The following is a 17,123-nucleotide window of genomic DNA, read 5'->3' on the forward strand; positions in this document are numbered from 1 at the left end:
CCTGACTCTTAAATAAACTGCTTCTGGTCATGATTATGTTCTATGCTTCATATTTATCAATTTGTTCTAAAACCTCTTTTGCTGACTCTTACATTTGAGATGATTTTTAAAACTCATCTCCTATGAAGAATGCCTCCAGTGTGGGAAATCCCTCTGACCACCTCTGGTTTAGAAGCAGTGAAAAAATTCTGCAGTGACCTTATCTTACGGAGTCCTCCTTTACACCTTGATATTCTTTTCATCCAGCTCAAGTCCTGGCAGGCTTTCTGCTTCTAAGGTGCTTCAATAAAATGATATGACTAGTTTTTGTCTTAGAAAACTGTTCCTCACAGTCTCTCTGGCAGGACTTAATGGTATTTTATATTCAACTTGCACATGTTTATGTTCTGTTTTGTTTTTAGTTTCCTCATTTGTTATGATTTCCACTTTTAAACAGTATCTTATGTATTTGCAATAGCCTCTTTTATTATCTGTCCCTGGGGTCCTTTCTAAGTGACGACTTTTTTTCTCTAGTGCAGTAAATGTGCCTTTCTGTGGTATTTTGTGCTACTAGTCAGTCTCCAACTATCCTGCAAGCATTTCATATTTGTAAATGATCTTAAATAGTTTTAATTAGCTTCTTGTTTTTGAATGTACTTTTTCTTTTCAAAGTTGAATGCCACTGTGGTGGAGGGTTTCTTTTTTAAAGATATATGTAACATTGTCCTGTACCATGCATTAAAACAAAGCTTTCCTCTGACCAATAGCAGCCAGAAACAACATCCTGTGCTCTGCTCTCAGGACGGCCAGCCAGAGATCTCTCTCTTTTATGACAGACTGATCTTTCTCTTTCTCTAACAAAAAAGGTGGGCCCACCAGCTCTTCGCATCACTTTCACTGTTACAACAAAGATGTACGTTTTGACAGATCAATGTTTCTATGTTTGGTCTGTTCTAGCTGTTTCCTGTTTCATTCATCCAAACACTGTATATGAATTCGCAGCTCGATCCTGAGAGACACGGAGCAGCCCCCCATGCAGAAGGAGACTCAGTGTACCGATGGACTCAACTTTTAGCTACTTCATTCTGAGAATCTGTGAAGTACTGGAAGATTTCAAAAAGAACTCTGTCCTATATAGGTTTTTCAGATAGCCTGTTTCAATTTTTTCTTTTAGCACATTGAACAAAAAGGTGCAAGAAAAAGTTAGGAATAGGAAGTTATCTGAGAAAGAGGATGAAGATGTTTTTTGTTTAATCATGAACTTACCAGGCCACCAAAAGCTGAGAGCCAGGGAGCTGACAAGTTTTATTGTCTGGATTCACAATCATGGGGTTCAGAATGAGCTGAGCATTCACTGTCACAACAGGTCTGGCTCTGGGGGACAGAAACAAGGTTCACTGCATACAGAAGGAGCACGTTAGTACCTAAGTCACAGCAGAGAAAACACTTAACTGAGGTGGCCACAAAGATGCTGGAAATGTAGTGTTACTTGGGAGAAAATGCTTTTACAACGCTGGTCCTACCCAAAAGAACTTCTCTTTTTTATTTTGGTCAGAAACTGGGATACCTCCTACTACGACATTTTGAAAGTTCTTCACAGAAAAAACACAGGTTAACAGCATCACTGAAACAGTATCCTACAAGTTAACAGTAGGTGTGTCCTGGGACAGAGGCATATCAGGTGCACTTCATCACACTGGGTTTTCACAAAGGGACAGTTTGCTTTTGGGGATTTACAGCAGCCCTTTGGCCATTATTTTATACTGACAGATTTGTTTTATACTGTCTCCATTAACAGTGACATCTTGGACTTGCTATCTCTGTTTAAGACTCTTAAAAAAGAACACAATTTGGTTAAAGTAGAAGTTGATCTAGAACATCTTGATCCAATAGCACAGTCAGCTCTGTCTGACATGTCTTGAGAAAACTGACTTTGGAAACCAGGAATAATCATCACAAGATTCTGCAGAGTATGTGAATATATAGCTGTAGTGATGGGAACCATCCCTCTGAATAACAATCTGTTATTAAGTAATAAGAAAATCAATAGCCAAGAGCAAGGTAGAAAACAAATGAAAACAAGAAAGGGTCTATATTTTTTTAAGACAGCAGTACTATTTTACAGTAACTTACATAATTCTGGCAAAACCAGCTTCTTACAAAATTACTCTAATCAAATTTTAATCCACAGCTAAGCTTTTATGAATACTGCTCTATACTACTTCAGCAAGACATTAAAAAATAAGATTACTTTCATTTTTGTCCAATAGGGAAAACCTTTTTTCTAGCAAATTTCAGTGAATAAAAAATTCTGTTTCTCCAATATGACGTGTTGCATATTTGATACACTCTGGCCAGGAAATGGAAAGACTGAGGGCCTCCTGCTATTTACTTTCTTAAATGAAATAGAACACATTTTTATTGCTATCTAAAGTATACACTAGATCTAATTCTCCAGTGTTTCACCTCCTGTGCAGTCCTTCATCACTGCAAAGTGATGCATCACAAAGGATTTGCATGGTTCTTCAACAAGGCAGTAGGAAAACCAGGTCTACTCACTGCACCTACAGTGTTCACTAAAATGAGCTAACTATCCTGTTTTACAAAATTCTTATGCTTTGACAAACATTCAGAAGGGAAGCAGAACATACCGTCTCTCAGTCAGGTACTGTTGGGAATACAGACAAGAAGACAGGAATCAAGAAATATGACCACATTGTTGCAGCAATGGATGGTAAATCTTTAGATGCAAAGAACTGTCAGCATGGGGGGACTAAGAAGGCAGCAGCAGATTTTTGTTTATATATTTGGTAGTTTTAATTTATACCCCTAATCAAACAGTCCATTTAGGGAAAATCCGTAGTCAGCAGTAACTCTGAGATTTGCAAAATGGGATCTCACATATATTTTGTAAACTGAAGCTAAAAGCTGCCATCTTTATTTTCAATAAATAGTTCATGTCTTAATGTATATGACCTCTGAAAGAGTCACTGGAAAATTTCCAACTAGTACCATTCCCTAATAAAGAAATCAACTTTCAATGTTTTGCTTTTTAAATTTCTCCCTGATGAGCTGCACGAACTTTTTGACTGTATAGGAATGTGTGTGACATGGCTTTAAAGGTAGAAAACATACCATTTTCTCTTCTTGTTTCATTAAAAATTAACTGAGAAGTCAAACATTCCAAAAGAGATTTCTTGAGCTTAGACTAAGCATGGAAATTTTCATTGAAAATTACAAGTTTTGAGCATGGGAAAAAAGCATTTGTTTCTCACAAGATGCTGATTTTATCATCTGTAATGAGCATCTTCTACACTTTGCACCAGGGAAGCACAGAAATGTGCGGTTTGTTTATTTGCAGATCATCCTCCAAAGCTGTAAAATGAAAAATCCATTGTATTTGCCACTTACCTATAAACAACTGCTTTTCCAGCTCCAAATGCGCCTACAATTAAATCTGGAAAAACAAAACAGCTTCAGAAGAACTATATAAAAGCCTCTCATACATTTTTTACCAGCCTTAATTAGATTATTTATATTAAGAACGCAGTAAACATAAAACAAATGTCATAATTTCTACATAATTTTTTCACGAGTGTACGTGAAAGAAAACATTTCACATTATGAGAGATGGGCTTATGAATTTCTTCGTTGTATCCACTAAGTGCCAGTCTATTTAACACAAGATCACCCATACCACAATCTCACTTCTCTCCAACTTGTATTAAAGGGGAAAACCCTATACATTTTATTTCACAGTATCACAGTATGTTAGGGATTGGAAGGGACCTCAAAAGATCATCTAGTCCAATCCCCCTGCTGGAGCAGGAACGCCTAAGTGAGGTTGCACAGCAACATGTCCAGGCTGGTTCTGAATGTCTCCAGAGAAGGAGACTCCACAACCTCCCTGGGCAGCCTGTTCCAGTGCTCTGTCACCCTCACTGTGAAGAAGTTTTTTCTCAAATTTAAGTGGAACCTCTTGTGTTCCAGCTTGATCCCATTACCCCTTGTCCTATCATTGTTTGCCACTGAGAAGAGCCTGGCTCCATCCTCGTGGCACTCACCCTTTATATATTTATAAGCATTAATAAGGTCACCCCTCAGTCTCCTCTTCTCCAAGCTAAAGAGCCCCAGCTCCCTCAGCCTTTCTTCATAAGGGAGGTGCTCCACTCCCTTAATCATCTTTGTTGCCCTACGCTGGACCCTCTCCAGCAAACCATTAATTGCCCATTACACACAGAGAAGCAAACCACTTTGTCATCACTCTCATACAGGTCACGTTGAAAATTTATGGTGTTCCATCCTGACAATCCTCCCCATCCTACTTTGTGTTTTGAGTAGTTTTAAGTATTTTGTTCACTAACTTCAGCATTTCATCTCTGTGTACATAAATGCAATGCACAGGTGAGAGGGTGGCTGACCTCAGAGTTTCTCATGTTTTCAGTGTTACAGCAGCATATGCTAAAGCATTCAACAGTTATTTGCCTAAAGCCATCTTTTTCCCCTCCAGTCACCATCTGGAACAGATGGAGTCAACAACACAAACACCACGCTGGACCTTGGGCACATCTTTGTTACTGGACACTGGCCTGGTTTAGGAACCTACAGGCCCAAATGTTTTTTTGCCTGGAGTCACCACACAGAACTATCTATAAAGATGCAGAATGGCTGGTGGATCACTCAGGCTTACTAGAGAAAAGCTGGAGCCAAGTAGTGAGGAAAAAAGATCAATGGAGGAAAGTTCAGGAAAAGGAAAGAGCTGACTTGCTGCTTCCATAGTCTGAGCACTGGTTTGCTTGTGAAGCCCTGAAGTGATTGAGCATGATGCAAATACAAAGCTTTGATGCTGATTAGCTGGGTGGGTTTGGGACAGGTCTGGCAGCGAATTTTCCAGCGCTCTGTCTGCCTTTCAGATGGTCAGGATTTCACAAGTTTAAACAAGTACTCCACATGGGCAACAGCCTGTCCTACAATGAATTCCATTAAATGATGTCCTAATAGGAGCAGGCATGGACAGTTTATGGGTCTGATTCTCTTTTTGTACAACATTTACATTTTTCTGTTTCCATTGGCCTTAGAGAAATATGCTGCAGGGTCAGGAACACTTTAAATAGCAGAAGAAAATGAGTGTTGTTTCTCTCTCCTTTTTGGGACATTTATGAGTCCTTTTCATTAGCAGCTTTTATAGACAAATTACACACAGTACCAAACCCAAAAGATATTTTTTGCTTAAATAAACAACTGATTGAGACATAGCCATTACCATAAAGGCTACACAGAACACATGGCAGAATTTTCCCTAGCAGATCCCTGATAGCAGCACCCACAGTAACAGATTCAATATTTTGTTTTGCTTTTTTTGGTGGTTTTGCTTGTTTTGGTTTGTGTGTGTTTGACTTTTTGTTTGTTTGTTTGTTTGTTTGTTTGGTTTGGTTTATTTTGTTGGTGCTGTTTTAAAGGAAAAGGAAACTTGTTATGAACAGAAGATGAAAGACAAGAAGGAAGCGGTTTCTGCTCTGTTGTTCCCAGCTGGATGCTCTTTATAAATCCTGCAACAGACTTAATTCAGGACGTCCTGTTTCGTACTAGACTTGATAACTCAAAAGGTTTCAGTACAGGACTATGTTATGGCAGAGACTAACCAGGTAGATATCCAAGACTCATCCAGATCCTGGTCTTGTCGTAATCTCACAATCTGATCTTTTGTTAAAAAATAAAGCACTCTGACTCTTCAGGGGCACAAGGGGAAGCTTGAACACACAACTTGAGTATGCTTAATAAAATGCAGACTGTTTCAATCTGAAGGTAAAAAGAACGGAGGGTCTAGAGGAGCAATGATAGGTCACAGCCACCAAAAGACTGGTTTTCCATGAGCAGTCTTTCTGCATTGCCACCTCAGCCAGGTTTGGAAATGCAGTGAAAAAGATGAGGACAGTCAGTCATGGTATCATCACAAAGGCTCTATTTCAGCATAAACTATGGGCAGCCAGGACTGTGTTCATCCTGCTCTCCTTTGAAAGCTTTTACTTTTCCCTTCACATGTCCACATGACCAAGTCATTATATATTCAAGCAGAGTATTAACTGGAAGATGCATTAGGGACTTCACTTTGCTTCTACTTGTTCTGTCACAGAGCAGTAGTTTTATTTCTTCTTTCTTTCATTGCCTTGTGGAGTGCAACTATTACACCCATCATTGGAAAAAAAAAATTCTGACATTGATGTGAATCCATGAGATTTGAATACATCTCAAATCAGAGCACTTTTATAAGCAGAAGTTTTGAATTTGTTGTGTGTTCTGCAGAAGAAAAGTTATGAATAATTTCTGTGAAAAAATGCGTGAGATGTCTAAATTATTTGAAGTCTGGCAACTTTCCCCTCCTAAAAATAGAGAGAAGTTGTCTCTATTCATTGCTTGTCATTGATGCAAAGGTCACTAGGTGAAAAATAAGGGTTTAACAAGCAATTTGGAATTACATAGCAAAAAAGGCCAGCTTAACTACTCTGAAACAGAGCCTGAAGGAAAGTGTATGAAAACCTTTGCTCCCTAGCATTTGTGAGGGCTTTTTTTCAAGCCCAGATGAAAGAGTGTATAAATAGAGAATGAAGGAGAGAGAAGTATTAGAATCACAAAATCTTCCTCCTTTTCTCATAATTCATGTTTTCAAGAGGATGAATGACCTCATAGATTGAAGTAAATAACCACTTTGCCTGTGTCATCTCATGGAGAAGATCCTTTATCAGCTGTTACCCTTCACAGAAGCAGATATCTTTAAGGAGGGGCTGGTAACAGCAGCCGTGTGTTTCTGCCTCGTTACTGTTGTGGAATAAATGATCTGTGGGGTCACAATCACTCTGCAAAAGCTAAGAAAAGAAACATGGAGTGATTTTGAAGGAATTTTCAACTTGCATTTCAACACAGCTTGAGGGTCGTGTGCACTAAAGTCCCAGTTGCTGGAGTTCACAGGGCTTAATCCTGAAACAAGTGTCTTTGGCATGTATAATACTCAACTGAAGTCAAGGGGAATTGTGAAAAATTAAGAAATCCTAATGTTTATTTTAAACTTTACTTTGCTCTGAAGGGAAGGCTTGCAAGATGTTTTTTGATGAAGAAAATCCATTTTATGAGATAAAACTGTTATAAATAGTCAAGAAAAGAGTATCCATAGATGGCAATGAAAGGCACTCCAGATTTTGTAAGCTGGTCTCTTTACCTGGACCTCCTGCCATGTGGCTGTGCCAGATCTGAAACACCGTATGATAAAGGGCAGAAACTCACCACGATTGTGACTAAGCCTTCAACCAACTGGAAGAAGTAGGAAAATCAATCAAGTCCTCCCTCCAGTCTCAACAAGATATGTTTGTTTATTAACTTGAGCAAATTATTTCATCCCCTGGTATTTTTAAAGGACATCTCCATCCCCTGCAAGAGATGCAGCCACGGGGAGTTTGAGCAGGGAGGAATATGCGACGTGCTCAGCACCCCACACTCGGCTGGAGTATGTCCAGCAATCCCAAGAGCGGTGGCCAAGGCACGGTATCTCATCTCACTTCATGGGGGATGGTGGCCAAGAACAACAGCCAGAGAAGGACTCCATAATTGGCACACACTTCCCTTGTGAGAAACCCAAAAATGAAACAATAGTTGAGTCACCTCCCCACTGCAACTCTACCAGGATATAGGCAGGGAAGTGTTGACTTTATAGACTCAGAATGATTTACTGACAGCTTTAAACAGCACTTTGTGTAGTCTGTCATTTTAATTGCACAATATATATAGGGACTGGAAAACAATTAGAATCCTGTCTGAGTACAGATACTAACAGGAATTTCATAAAAGAGAGTGAGAAAACTGCTTAACTGTAAACTCTGTTAAAAAATCTTTGTGAGACTTTTTATTTCCCTCAGCAGACCAGGTGCCAAAAAGGCCCATGATCAGATTTCTATTTGTTTTCTAGGATTTCAGAGCACACTACACTCCCAAATCTCAGTAAGAAAGGTCCAGAATAAAATTTCCTTTAAATGGCCATGACTTCAAGCCTGACCATAATAAGGCACACAGGATTGTCCAGGTCAGCCAACTTTACTCAAGAATTTTTCTTAAATACTACAAATAACCACCACGCAAAACAGAGCAGTTTTCTTCCAGTCCTACCATTCTCAACTGCCTTGACCCTTCTCTGTTTTTCAACCATTCTGGTAGCAGGTCTGTTAAGGGTAACACCTAAAGTGAATTCATTTCAATGCTTCCCTTTTGTCTGAATGAATCCTTTTCATAATACGATGTTATTATTCATCATACTACAAACAAATCCAAAAGAGGGCAATTAATGTTCTACCACTTCAGTAAATCCCTACTTACTGGGATTAATTACTTTATTCCGATATGTAATTGGACACAATATTGTGATTTCTTTAAATATCTCAAAGATTTTAGAAAAGCATACCTGAAAATTACACAGACAATAATTTGCCATACAGTTAACACATTTGTAGGAGATTTTTGGCTTGTCACTACATTTTGGATTGATTATTCATGTGAAAACATAATTAGCTGGTAGAAATCCTTCAGCTTTTCTGCAGTTGCTGGCAGAACCCACGGCCTTGTTCTGGCTCCCATGCTCAGCAGTCCTCTCTTACCAGAACAGATGCAGCTTCTCAATGATTTAGTTAGTTTGTCTTCCACAAATCTCCTAGACCAACTTCATAATTTAATGATCACTAGATTATGATTTGTGATATTGTTGGCACAATGCCTATTGTTCTCAAAAAGAAAATGATGAATGCTGAATAGATCTTGCCTCTCAGAAAGAAACTTGAGGGTTTTCTTCCTGCTGTTTGAGTGAATGTACTTAGCTGATGGAGCTCTTAAATACTCCTATTTTAATAAGATTAGACTGGATTACTAGAGTTCTGAGGAAATTTTTTCCGATTATCACAATTGTTTCCTTCTTAAAATGTTTCTAGAATCACTTGTTTAGATTAACTACATGCTATTCTTAAAATAACAACTCAGTCCCCAATAACAAGGCATGAAGATGCCTTTATACATTTCCCAGTGCTGACAAAGGCTTGACTAAAAAGAATAACTGAAAGAGCAGGCCAACAGCTGTTGAAGATGAACCTCCAGTGGCACTGATTCCAAGGTGACTCTCAAGGTTAACAAGGAAGATTTACACAAGAGTCTAAACAGGCAAGAAGTAGAAATTACAGTGCATCGTTTATTTGAGCAATTAAATAATTAACTAATCAACAGTCTTTGAACAGTGAATTTATCTACAGCACTGCTCTGAATCCACCCACACTGTTAAAAGAAACTGGTTAAATTATCTGGGTTCAAAAACACATTTGAAGAAACCACAGTATGCTGGAGGATATGCCACAAGAAGAAAGCAAGCTTAATGAGTTGAGTAAGTTATTCATTATAAACTATTTGCTCAGCTATTATCAGCCATCAAGTGACTGAACATATGCTGAAATGTGAGGGTGGACACCGTACAGCCTCCAAATGCCTGAGCACTGCAGAGATAGATGAACCAGCTGGAAGTGTCGCACCATCACCTTGGTAATCACAGACTCTGAGCACTCAGTGGGGATCAGCTTTGAACAGATGCCCAGAAGCCAAAAGAAACAAATTCCTTTCCCATTAAACAGATTTATGGATTTCTTTTGTTCCTGTGAAAACTGAACTATGCTAATAGAAAAAGACAAAATTATAAATAAAATAAACTACAACTCAAGATACATGCCTAAACTGAGTCTTCATTCGCTGCTCCAGGCCTTGATAACATGAATAAAGCTCAGGATGGAGCGAAGGGGCTGTAAAAGCCCCACATTTAGTGGGGAGTGGAGTGGAACCTATGTGGAGAGTTATCATGATGTTGCTCAGATATTTCAGTATAGAAGACAGACAGGAAGGCTGTGCTGAGGCAGGGATTTCAGAATTTCTTGAGCAAACCTTGAAGAGCTGCTATTACAGAGAATTCCACAGCTATATAAATTGCCTTATGGGCCTCATCAGTATGACCACAGATAAAGCACGATGCTGCTTTGCCATGTCCTAACTTTGGCACTGAAAAGTGCACCACAGAATCCTGCACATAATTCCTTCCAGCTGCCACCGTATTTGCACATAATTTGACAAAAATATCCCCATCATTTACACTTTTTTTCACTCCATTCACTGCTCCTTCCCTTTTATTTCTTTAATCCTCCCCCTTTTTTTTTACATGACTCTCAATCCAGAGTAATTGCATTAAGTTAGTAATTACTATAGCAGCATAAGTGAGACCAGATCCCCGTCCTTTGAATGTTACCTTAGTACCTGAAGAGTCAGAAAACCATGAAATAGATCATCTGTTGAAAGATGTTACAATTATGTCAGTGTTAGTAAACTAGTGTTAGAGAACGTGCCTGTGTGTCACACCGGCACTGCCTGTGATGGTGTCATTAGAATGGCCCTAAAGCAGCTGGCCCAGGACAATTATTAGTCTCCAAAAGAGAGTGCCAGAGTTCAGAGTCAAAAAACAGTGTATTTAATTTACTAGTGTAGGTGCAGTTTAAGAGGACTAATTGGTCTTTTCCTTCAAATCCTGGATACATACTGTGTACTGCAGAGATACTGAGTATCTCAAGTAAATACGGTACAAAGTTTGCCAGTGTCTTGCCTGGAAGACTGGGAAAGCTGCATGTGGTGTGTTTTTTTAAATAGTCACATCAAAAAGCACAGAAGTGGCTTGGTACATTCAATCTATCTGACTGACACGCTTAATCTGCCTTCTTCTTACTGCCTCCCTCTCACTAGCCTTATCCGATTATAAAGGTTGGTTGGGTTCTGCCTGACTCTTACATGACTACAGAGTCATGTGCTGTGGGTACCAAAAGTTCTCATAAGTTCTACAATTCATGGAAGAAAAGTCTGCCAAGGGCTACTGAATTTTAAGATGCCACCTCCAACTCAGGAACACCTTGCTCCTCCAGTTGGTAACAGCTAGGTGAATATTCTGGGAAACATCACAAAAACTGTACAATTTCCTAGATATCTGTTGTTGGCCACTGCTGGAGACAGGCAACAGTTCTAAACAGATCTTTAATCGGTATCAGTATGGCTGTATTATGTTCTCCCCTGCTTGCTCTGCTACCCCACCATTAGTCCTGTCTGTGATCAGTTTTCTCCCATATTTATTATGTAATTGGGGTCCTGGGGAACAAAAGGGTCTTCCTCTGCCTTTCCTAGATAAGACCAGGAAGCAGGAGGTGGTCTCTTTCCCTTTGCTGGCCAGGAGCCGGAGGAAGAAGAGGAAGGAGAAATCACTCCTCCATCCAAAGGAAAGCTGAGGTATTTGAACAGCACTAACTATTAGACAGCTTTTGTCTGCTCCCTGTTTCCTTCTCTGTTCCTTGACTGTGATTCAACCTCACTTTTTAGGAACTGTATTCCCCAACTTGTAACTCAGTCTCTAAGAGCCTTGATTCCTGGGCTCAATCCAGTGAGCCCCGTATGAAGCTCAGTGGTCTGTGATAAGAAGCCACACAAGCAGGTGGTCTTTTCTGGCCTCCAGGTCTGTGACCTGCTCAAACAACGTTAATACATGGTCAGATTTAATGAAGGTCTGAAAATCTAAGAGCTCCAAAAATGTTTCACACTGCAGTAAAAATGAAAAGGCAGAGTAAGTCCCACCTCTCAACCTCTCATTTCCCAGCAGGGATGTGCCTGCCTCATGAACAATGTTAAGCATGAGGATTTGAGTAAGTTGTACAAGCACAGCTAAAATTATGAGTCCTCACAAACTGGTGCCAGTCCTTAACCTCTCACAATCATGATCCCTTTTTGAGCTCATTTACCTTCACACAACACTTGAACTCCAGTCATGGGAGACCTAATTGCTCAGAGAATCTCACCTTAGACTGTAACAATACACCTTTATACCTGTGGCCAGACATTACAACTGGCTCTCATTTCCAAGTCTTTGGTAACCCAGCTTCTGAGAGTCCGCATACTTCAGTCTTATTACTTTTTTCCTTTTATAAAATGGCAGTTTTTACAATATACAGATTAAAAAGCTTAAACAAAAAAGTTTGAGATTTTTTAATTCAATCTTTCACAACTCTCTTCAATCACAACTAGTAATTCTGCAGGCATTGAATTAAAGGCTAGTTTCCTAGGCCTTCTATAGTCAGCAAAAAGTCTGTCACTCAGCTGACCTAAAATAAAACTTCCTTCCTATTCCTTCCAAGTTCAGCCCCTCATTTCCTCTGCCCTTGAGCATTTCCATCAGGAGACAAAGAAGAAAAGCTCTTTGACACAAGAAGGGTTACTAAATGCATGGCCTGGACTTGTATTTCCCCATATTATTTATTTTCTTTTTTTTTTTTTTTTTCCTTTTTCCCATAGGAAGGCATTCTATTTTTGTGCTAATAATATGCCATGGTTGTGCTATTTTTACAGCTCTCTTTTGGTACTTTAGGTCTTCGTGAATTAAGTAAGAGGTGGTTGACTGACAGTAAGGTTTTCTTCTGTCATTTTTGACAAATTCTCACCAGTATTCTGGACTGCTCATCCAGATATTCAACTGAGGGACAGAGGGAGAATCTAATTACTAGAAATGCAGATGTGGTTGTGTTTTGTTTTGTTTTTTCTAAAATAAGTAATTCATGTAATAAAACCAAACCATCTAACACAGAGTGGACTGATATCACAATGTGAAATTCTGCAAGTAGGATGTGTAGTGGAACTAACAATGGCAAGTAGAATAACTCTAAGAAATCTCGCAATTGAATTGACTACAGCAGTTCCTCAGTACACTTTTAGAAAGACTGAGAGCCATCACCCAAACTTTTCACCCATTAGTTCAAAAGGTGCTCCACATAAAGTGTGCTAATAAACTAGTTAGACTTCTGCTCTTCTTTCTTCCCCACGTGCCTCATAGAAGACCTGAAAGAATCTCTCCCTTCCCTCTGTCTATCTTTTCAATCTTAGAAATGTCAGGAATGCAATATCCTGTTTTCTTTGGTTTTGCTGGGGGCCTTACAGATGCTTTAGGAAATGTTTAAATGCTGAAACTTTAATAAAGAGCTCCATTGTCCAAAAGAACCTCATTAGTCATGGACAATGAAAGACTATTAATAGCAACATCAACAATATGCAAACAAAAAGTCAGAACAGTGTTTGAAAGCCCTTTTTTTCTCAAATGCTAAAGATTGTCTCAATTCAGCCTTGTGATAGCCTCACTTTATTACTCCTCAGTCAGCTTCTCTGTTTTTAAGACAGCAATTTCTCTTGTAAACAGTCTTCCCAGCTCTTCTGCTCTTGAAAAAAAGACACCTCTTTCAAGGTTTTTACAATCCATCACAAGAACTTAAAAGAGATTACATTTTTGTCCCCTTGAAAATCACAATTTTCACTTTTGAAACAACACAACTTGTAAGAATACTTGTATTGAAATAACCCAGGCTAACTAAAGTGATTTCATAGTAAGTGAGGGAAGTAAAGACTACTACCATTATACTGTGGATGAATTTTTCACAATAACAAAATATGTAGTTTTACTGCACACCATTGCTAAGGCTTCTGAATTGTGATGAAAAGAAACAAACCAGATTTGCTTCTAGATAAGAAAGTAAGTACGAGTACATTTAAAATAGCTCCACCATTCAGACTACTTATGATGCTATGAACATGCCTCTTAAAATAATAAATACCTTCCCCAGCAAAACTCAACTAATGTTACAAACATGATAAATTTGAATGCATGTCAGCTATACTAATAAGGAAGAATCAAAGCTAACCTAAACCAGAAGAGTCCATATAGCACAATGAAAACATAAAAGGAATGAAAAGACTCAAATGAAATATCTGCCTTTAAACAATGTCTCTGCTTTTTTGTAATGCGGTCAAAGCCATAAAGAATTTATGTACAGCTCAGTGTCCCTTCGGACAGCAAAAAGCAACTCAGCAACACAACCAAGTCAATCCCTTCTTCTACAACACAATATGTTTTTAATTAGGAAAGAATGCCAGGATGAAGGCGACCTTACAAGCTCAATAAGCTGAGAGCATTCAGTTTTTGGAAGGGAGGGGAAAGGGTTAAGCTTTTTATTGTAAACTTCACATGTTTTATGTTAATGTAACTATTTAAGCCCTTTCTTGACTTTCTGATCATGTCTTTTGACAGGAAAGGGAGTATTTGTTTTGTCTGATTTTAACTCTCAGGAAAGTAAGCTAGAACTATTCAAAAATGTCTATTCTTTATTCTGACCTCTGCCTCCCGAAAGGAGCAGATGCATTTTCCAGAGCATGGAAGTATGAAATTCCCTTACTAATGGAAAAATCTTACCTGGGTAATCATTCTTGTCTACATCTGAGTCTCCTCTTAGAGTGAAGCCAAATCCTGAGGGCATGGACTGTGAGGCCCAGGCTCCATTGAGAACCTGGGAAGGGTTAATGTTTAACCCATTACTGTATCCATTGTAAATGAACACTTTCCCTCTTCTGTCTTCTCCTGCAAATGGTGCACCAATAGCAATGTCTGCAGTGCAACAGAAGAATAAAAAGAATGAGTGCAATTCAATTAAAGCAAAAATTAAGTCCCTGCAGGAGAACAGGAAGCCTCTACCATGGCGTCCAGTTGGGCTGGACTTCATGGAGGGATTCCAGTACAACCCAGTGAGGGTGTTCTCAGCAGTCACAATCTGGGTGCTTCTTCCCACAGGATGAGATTTGGATTTTATGCACCCTGAACATCAATACAATCTCATGGCTTCTGATATGACTTATTGCTTGTACAGCAGCCACACGTGAGCAACATTGTCTTGGAGTCTAGCTGTTAGAGCATCGTGAAAAACATCCCTCAAGTCAAGGAGGAGTTAAGTACGTTAATTTTTCCCTAGTGGACCAACTATATTTAAGGCTATTGTGCAAAATATCCAGGAAAAACTCCTTGGGGCTTTAGATGCAGAGATGCCTGCTTTGCAATTCCCTAATACCCTAGAAATAAGAAGTAAGGAAATGCATGCAGGGAAAACCAGGGTGTTATTGACTATGTCTAGGAAGCTAAGTCTAGGAGCTCAAAGCCTCCAGGCTATCTCAGATAATTAAGCAAGTTAGTTTACTTGGACCATTTTCTTGAATTTACGCTCCCACTTAGCTTACATGAACATTTTGTTGTGTGTGTGCTGTAAGAATTTGAAAAACGTCCCATTATGCACCTGTTTCTTTCAGCGCCTAAGTACCTAATTCAATTCTCAAACTCATTCAAGCATTTGAGGAGAGAAAGAGAACTCTGCTTTTAAACATATGCAACATCTTGACTATTTTAATGTAATTATAGTCAGAAAACAACATACAATATTTTTATTCAAATTAACATGCTAATATTTAATAAAAAATAGTACTGTAGTCAATATGACTGTCCTCCTATAGGTAAGCTTTTGATGGTTTGGCCATCAATATCAGTTTCACTAGGATTAGAGTAAATTCTTGTGATTTTCAAGGTCAGCTACATGTTAAGAAGCCTTTTTCAGGCACTGCACAGACACTTCATATACACTGCTTAGCTATTTTGAATTTCAGTGTTATACAGAGATATATATTACTCCATTACACATGAATTACCATTATATCCATCTTGATTGAGATCTCCAAGGTGCGTGATTGCGCTGCCAAATCTACCAAACACTTCAGTGCCTGTCAGAATTTGTGCATCTCGGAAGAGGAAAGCACTTTCTTGCAGGTATAGATAAACTTGCCCAACTTCTTTAGGCTTGCTTTCAAATTCTCGTTCCATAAAGAGAGGGGCGCCAACTAGGATATCATCTAAACTGGAACAGTCAAACAAAAACCAGTGTCACTGAGAGATTGAGTGTAACCAACACAGTTCATGCATTTGTTAAACAGGAAGCTGATAATTATCACAGAGTCATAGACTAAGTGAGGGAAGAGGGCACTTCTGGAGTTCTAGTCCAAACACTCAGTCAAAGCACGGTCAATGAGGGAAGGCTACCCAGAGCCGTGTTCACTCCTGTTTTTAATATCTCCATGGATGGAGACTCCACAACTTCTCTGTGCAACTGCTTCCAGTGATTGATCACCCTCACAGCAAAAATGTTTCTTCTTAGGTTTAAACAGAATTTTCTGTCCTTCAATTCATGCCCACAACAGATACTTAAAAGCTAAACTTTGCAGTTAATGATCCAGAAGTCAGGAATTTAACTCAGAGGGGATCCATGCTACTAGAACAAGTTCTGCAGATCTATCCTGTTAACAGCACTAGTGAGAGGCAATTTTCAGTATAAATGTAGTTTTAAAAAATTATCCATCAGTAAGTGAACAACTGAACACAAGTTGCCACTTTCCAGCATATTTTTGAAGTAATGTACATAAAACATGTGTAGACATCAATTAATGGAGAATAACTCATCACTAATTCAAATGGAAGCTGGGAGACAAAGCCAAAACTTTATTTCTAAAAATACTTTCATTGAATGTTAGGCACACAAGTTGTTGCAGTGCTCACAAAATTTGCTGTATTAATTATTAAAGAGAAAGGACATCATAAAAACATAGAAATATGAGGCCTAGAGGGAAAAGTCCTTCTGTCCATTTTGCTATTCCAAGAAGAATCAGTAAAAGAAGACAGGCTAATCAAAGGATATTTTGCATGTTGTTCTAAATAGGGATGTTTGGAAACACGTTGCTAACGTGTTCAGGGAGAAAAAAAGACCCTTTACTGGACAATAAAGAATAAAATCAAGCAAGACTGATAGAGATATGACAAGCAGAAATATTCTTAATGGATTTTTCTGAGATATAAAATGATAGCACCGGATTAATTTCTGAAGGTTGCCCAAGACCTTATATACTAATAGTACAATTCCCATTCTATTAAGTGGACATTGGTCACCCATATTAAGAAACTCTGTTACTGAAAACAACCAATACTACTTGATCCCAGAATTTTTAATTTGTAAAACATATTCCCAATAGTGATGTTTTCACAAAGGCTTTACCTACTAGTGAAATAATTCGTAAAATTGCACTACATTGGTTTTGCCAATCTTGATAGAAAAAACCCCACATAATTTAGGAGCACCTCAGGTACTAATTGACCATAGATAAATACTAAGGTTATAAGATATGTACCCTAG

At 38.7% G+C, this 17,123-nt stretch overlaps 1 protein-coding gene across 2 annotated transcripts in view; it reads right to left on the reverse strand.

The window, feature by feature from the left end:
* Nucleotides 1-17,123, reverse strand: part of ITGA8 (integrin subunit alpha 8) — a 107,491-nt gene that overhangs the window by 63,250 nt on the left and 27,118 nt on the right. For both annotated transcript variants that reach the window (XM_065831106.2, XM_065831105.2), the window contains exons 12-15: nt 15,592-15,797; nt 14,315-14,506; nt 3,391-3,436; nt 1,246-1,353 (exon numbers count right to left, since the gene is read on the reverse strand). In XM_065831106.2, coding sequence (XP_065687178.1) covers nt 1,246-1,353; nt 3,391-3,436; nt 14,315-14,506; nt 15,592-15,797 — 552 coding nt within the window. The remainder of the gene's footprint in view (nt 1-1,245; nt 1,354-3,390; nt 3,437-14,314; nt 14,507-15,591; nt 15,798-17,123) is intronic.

Source organism: Patagioenas fasciata, chromosome 2 (assembly GCF_037038585.1).
Source record: "Patagioenas fasciata isolate bPatFas1 chromosome 2, bPatFas1.hap1, whole genome shotgun sequence".
NCBI classification, from domain to species: domain Eukaryota; kingdom Metazoa; phylum Chordata; class Aves; order Columbiformes; family Columbidae; genus Patagioenas; species Patagioenas fasciata.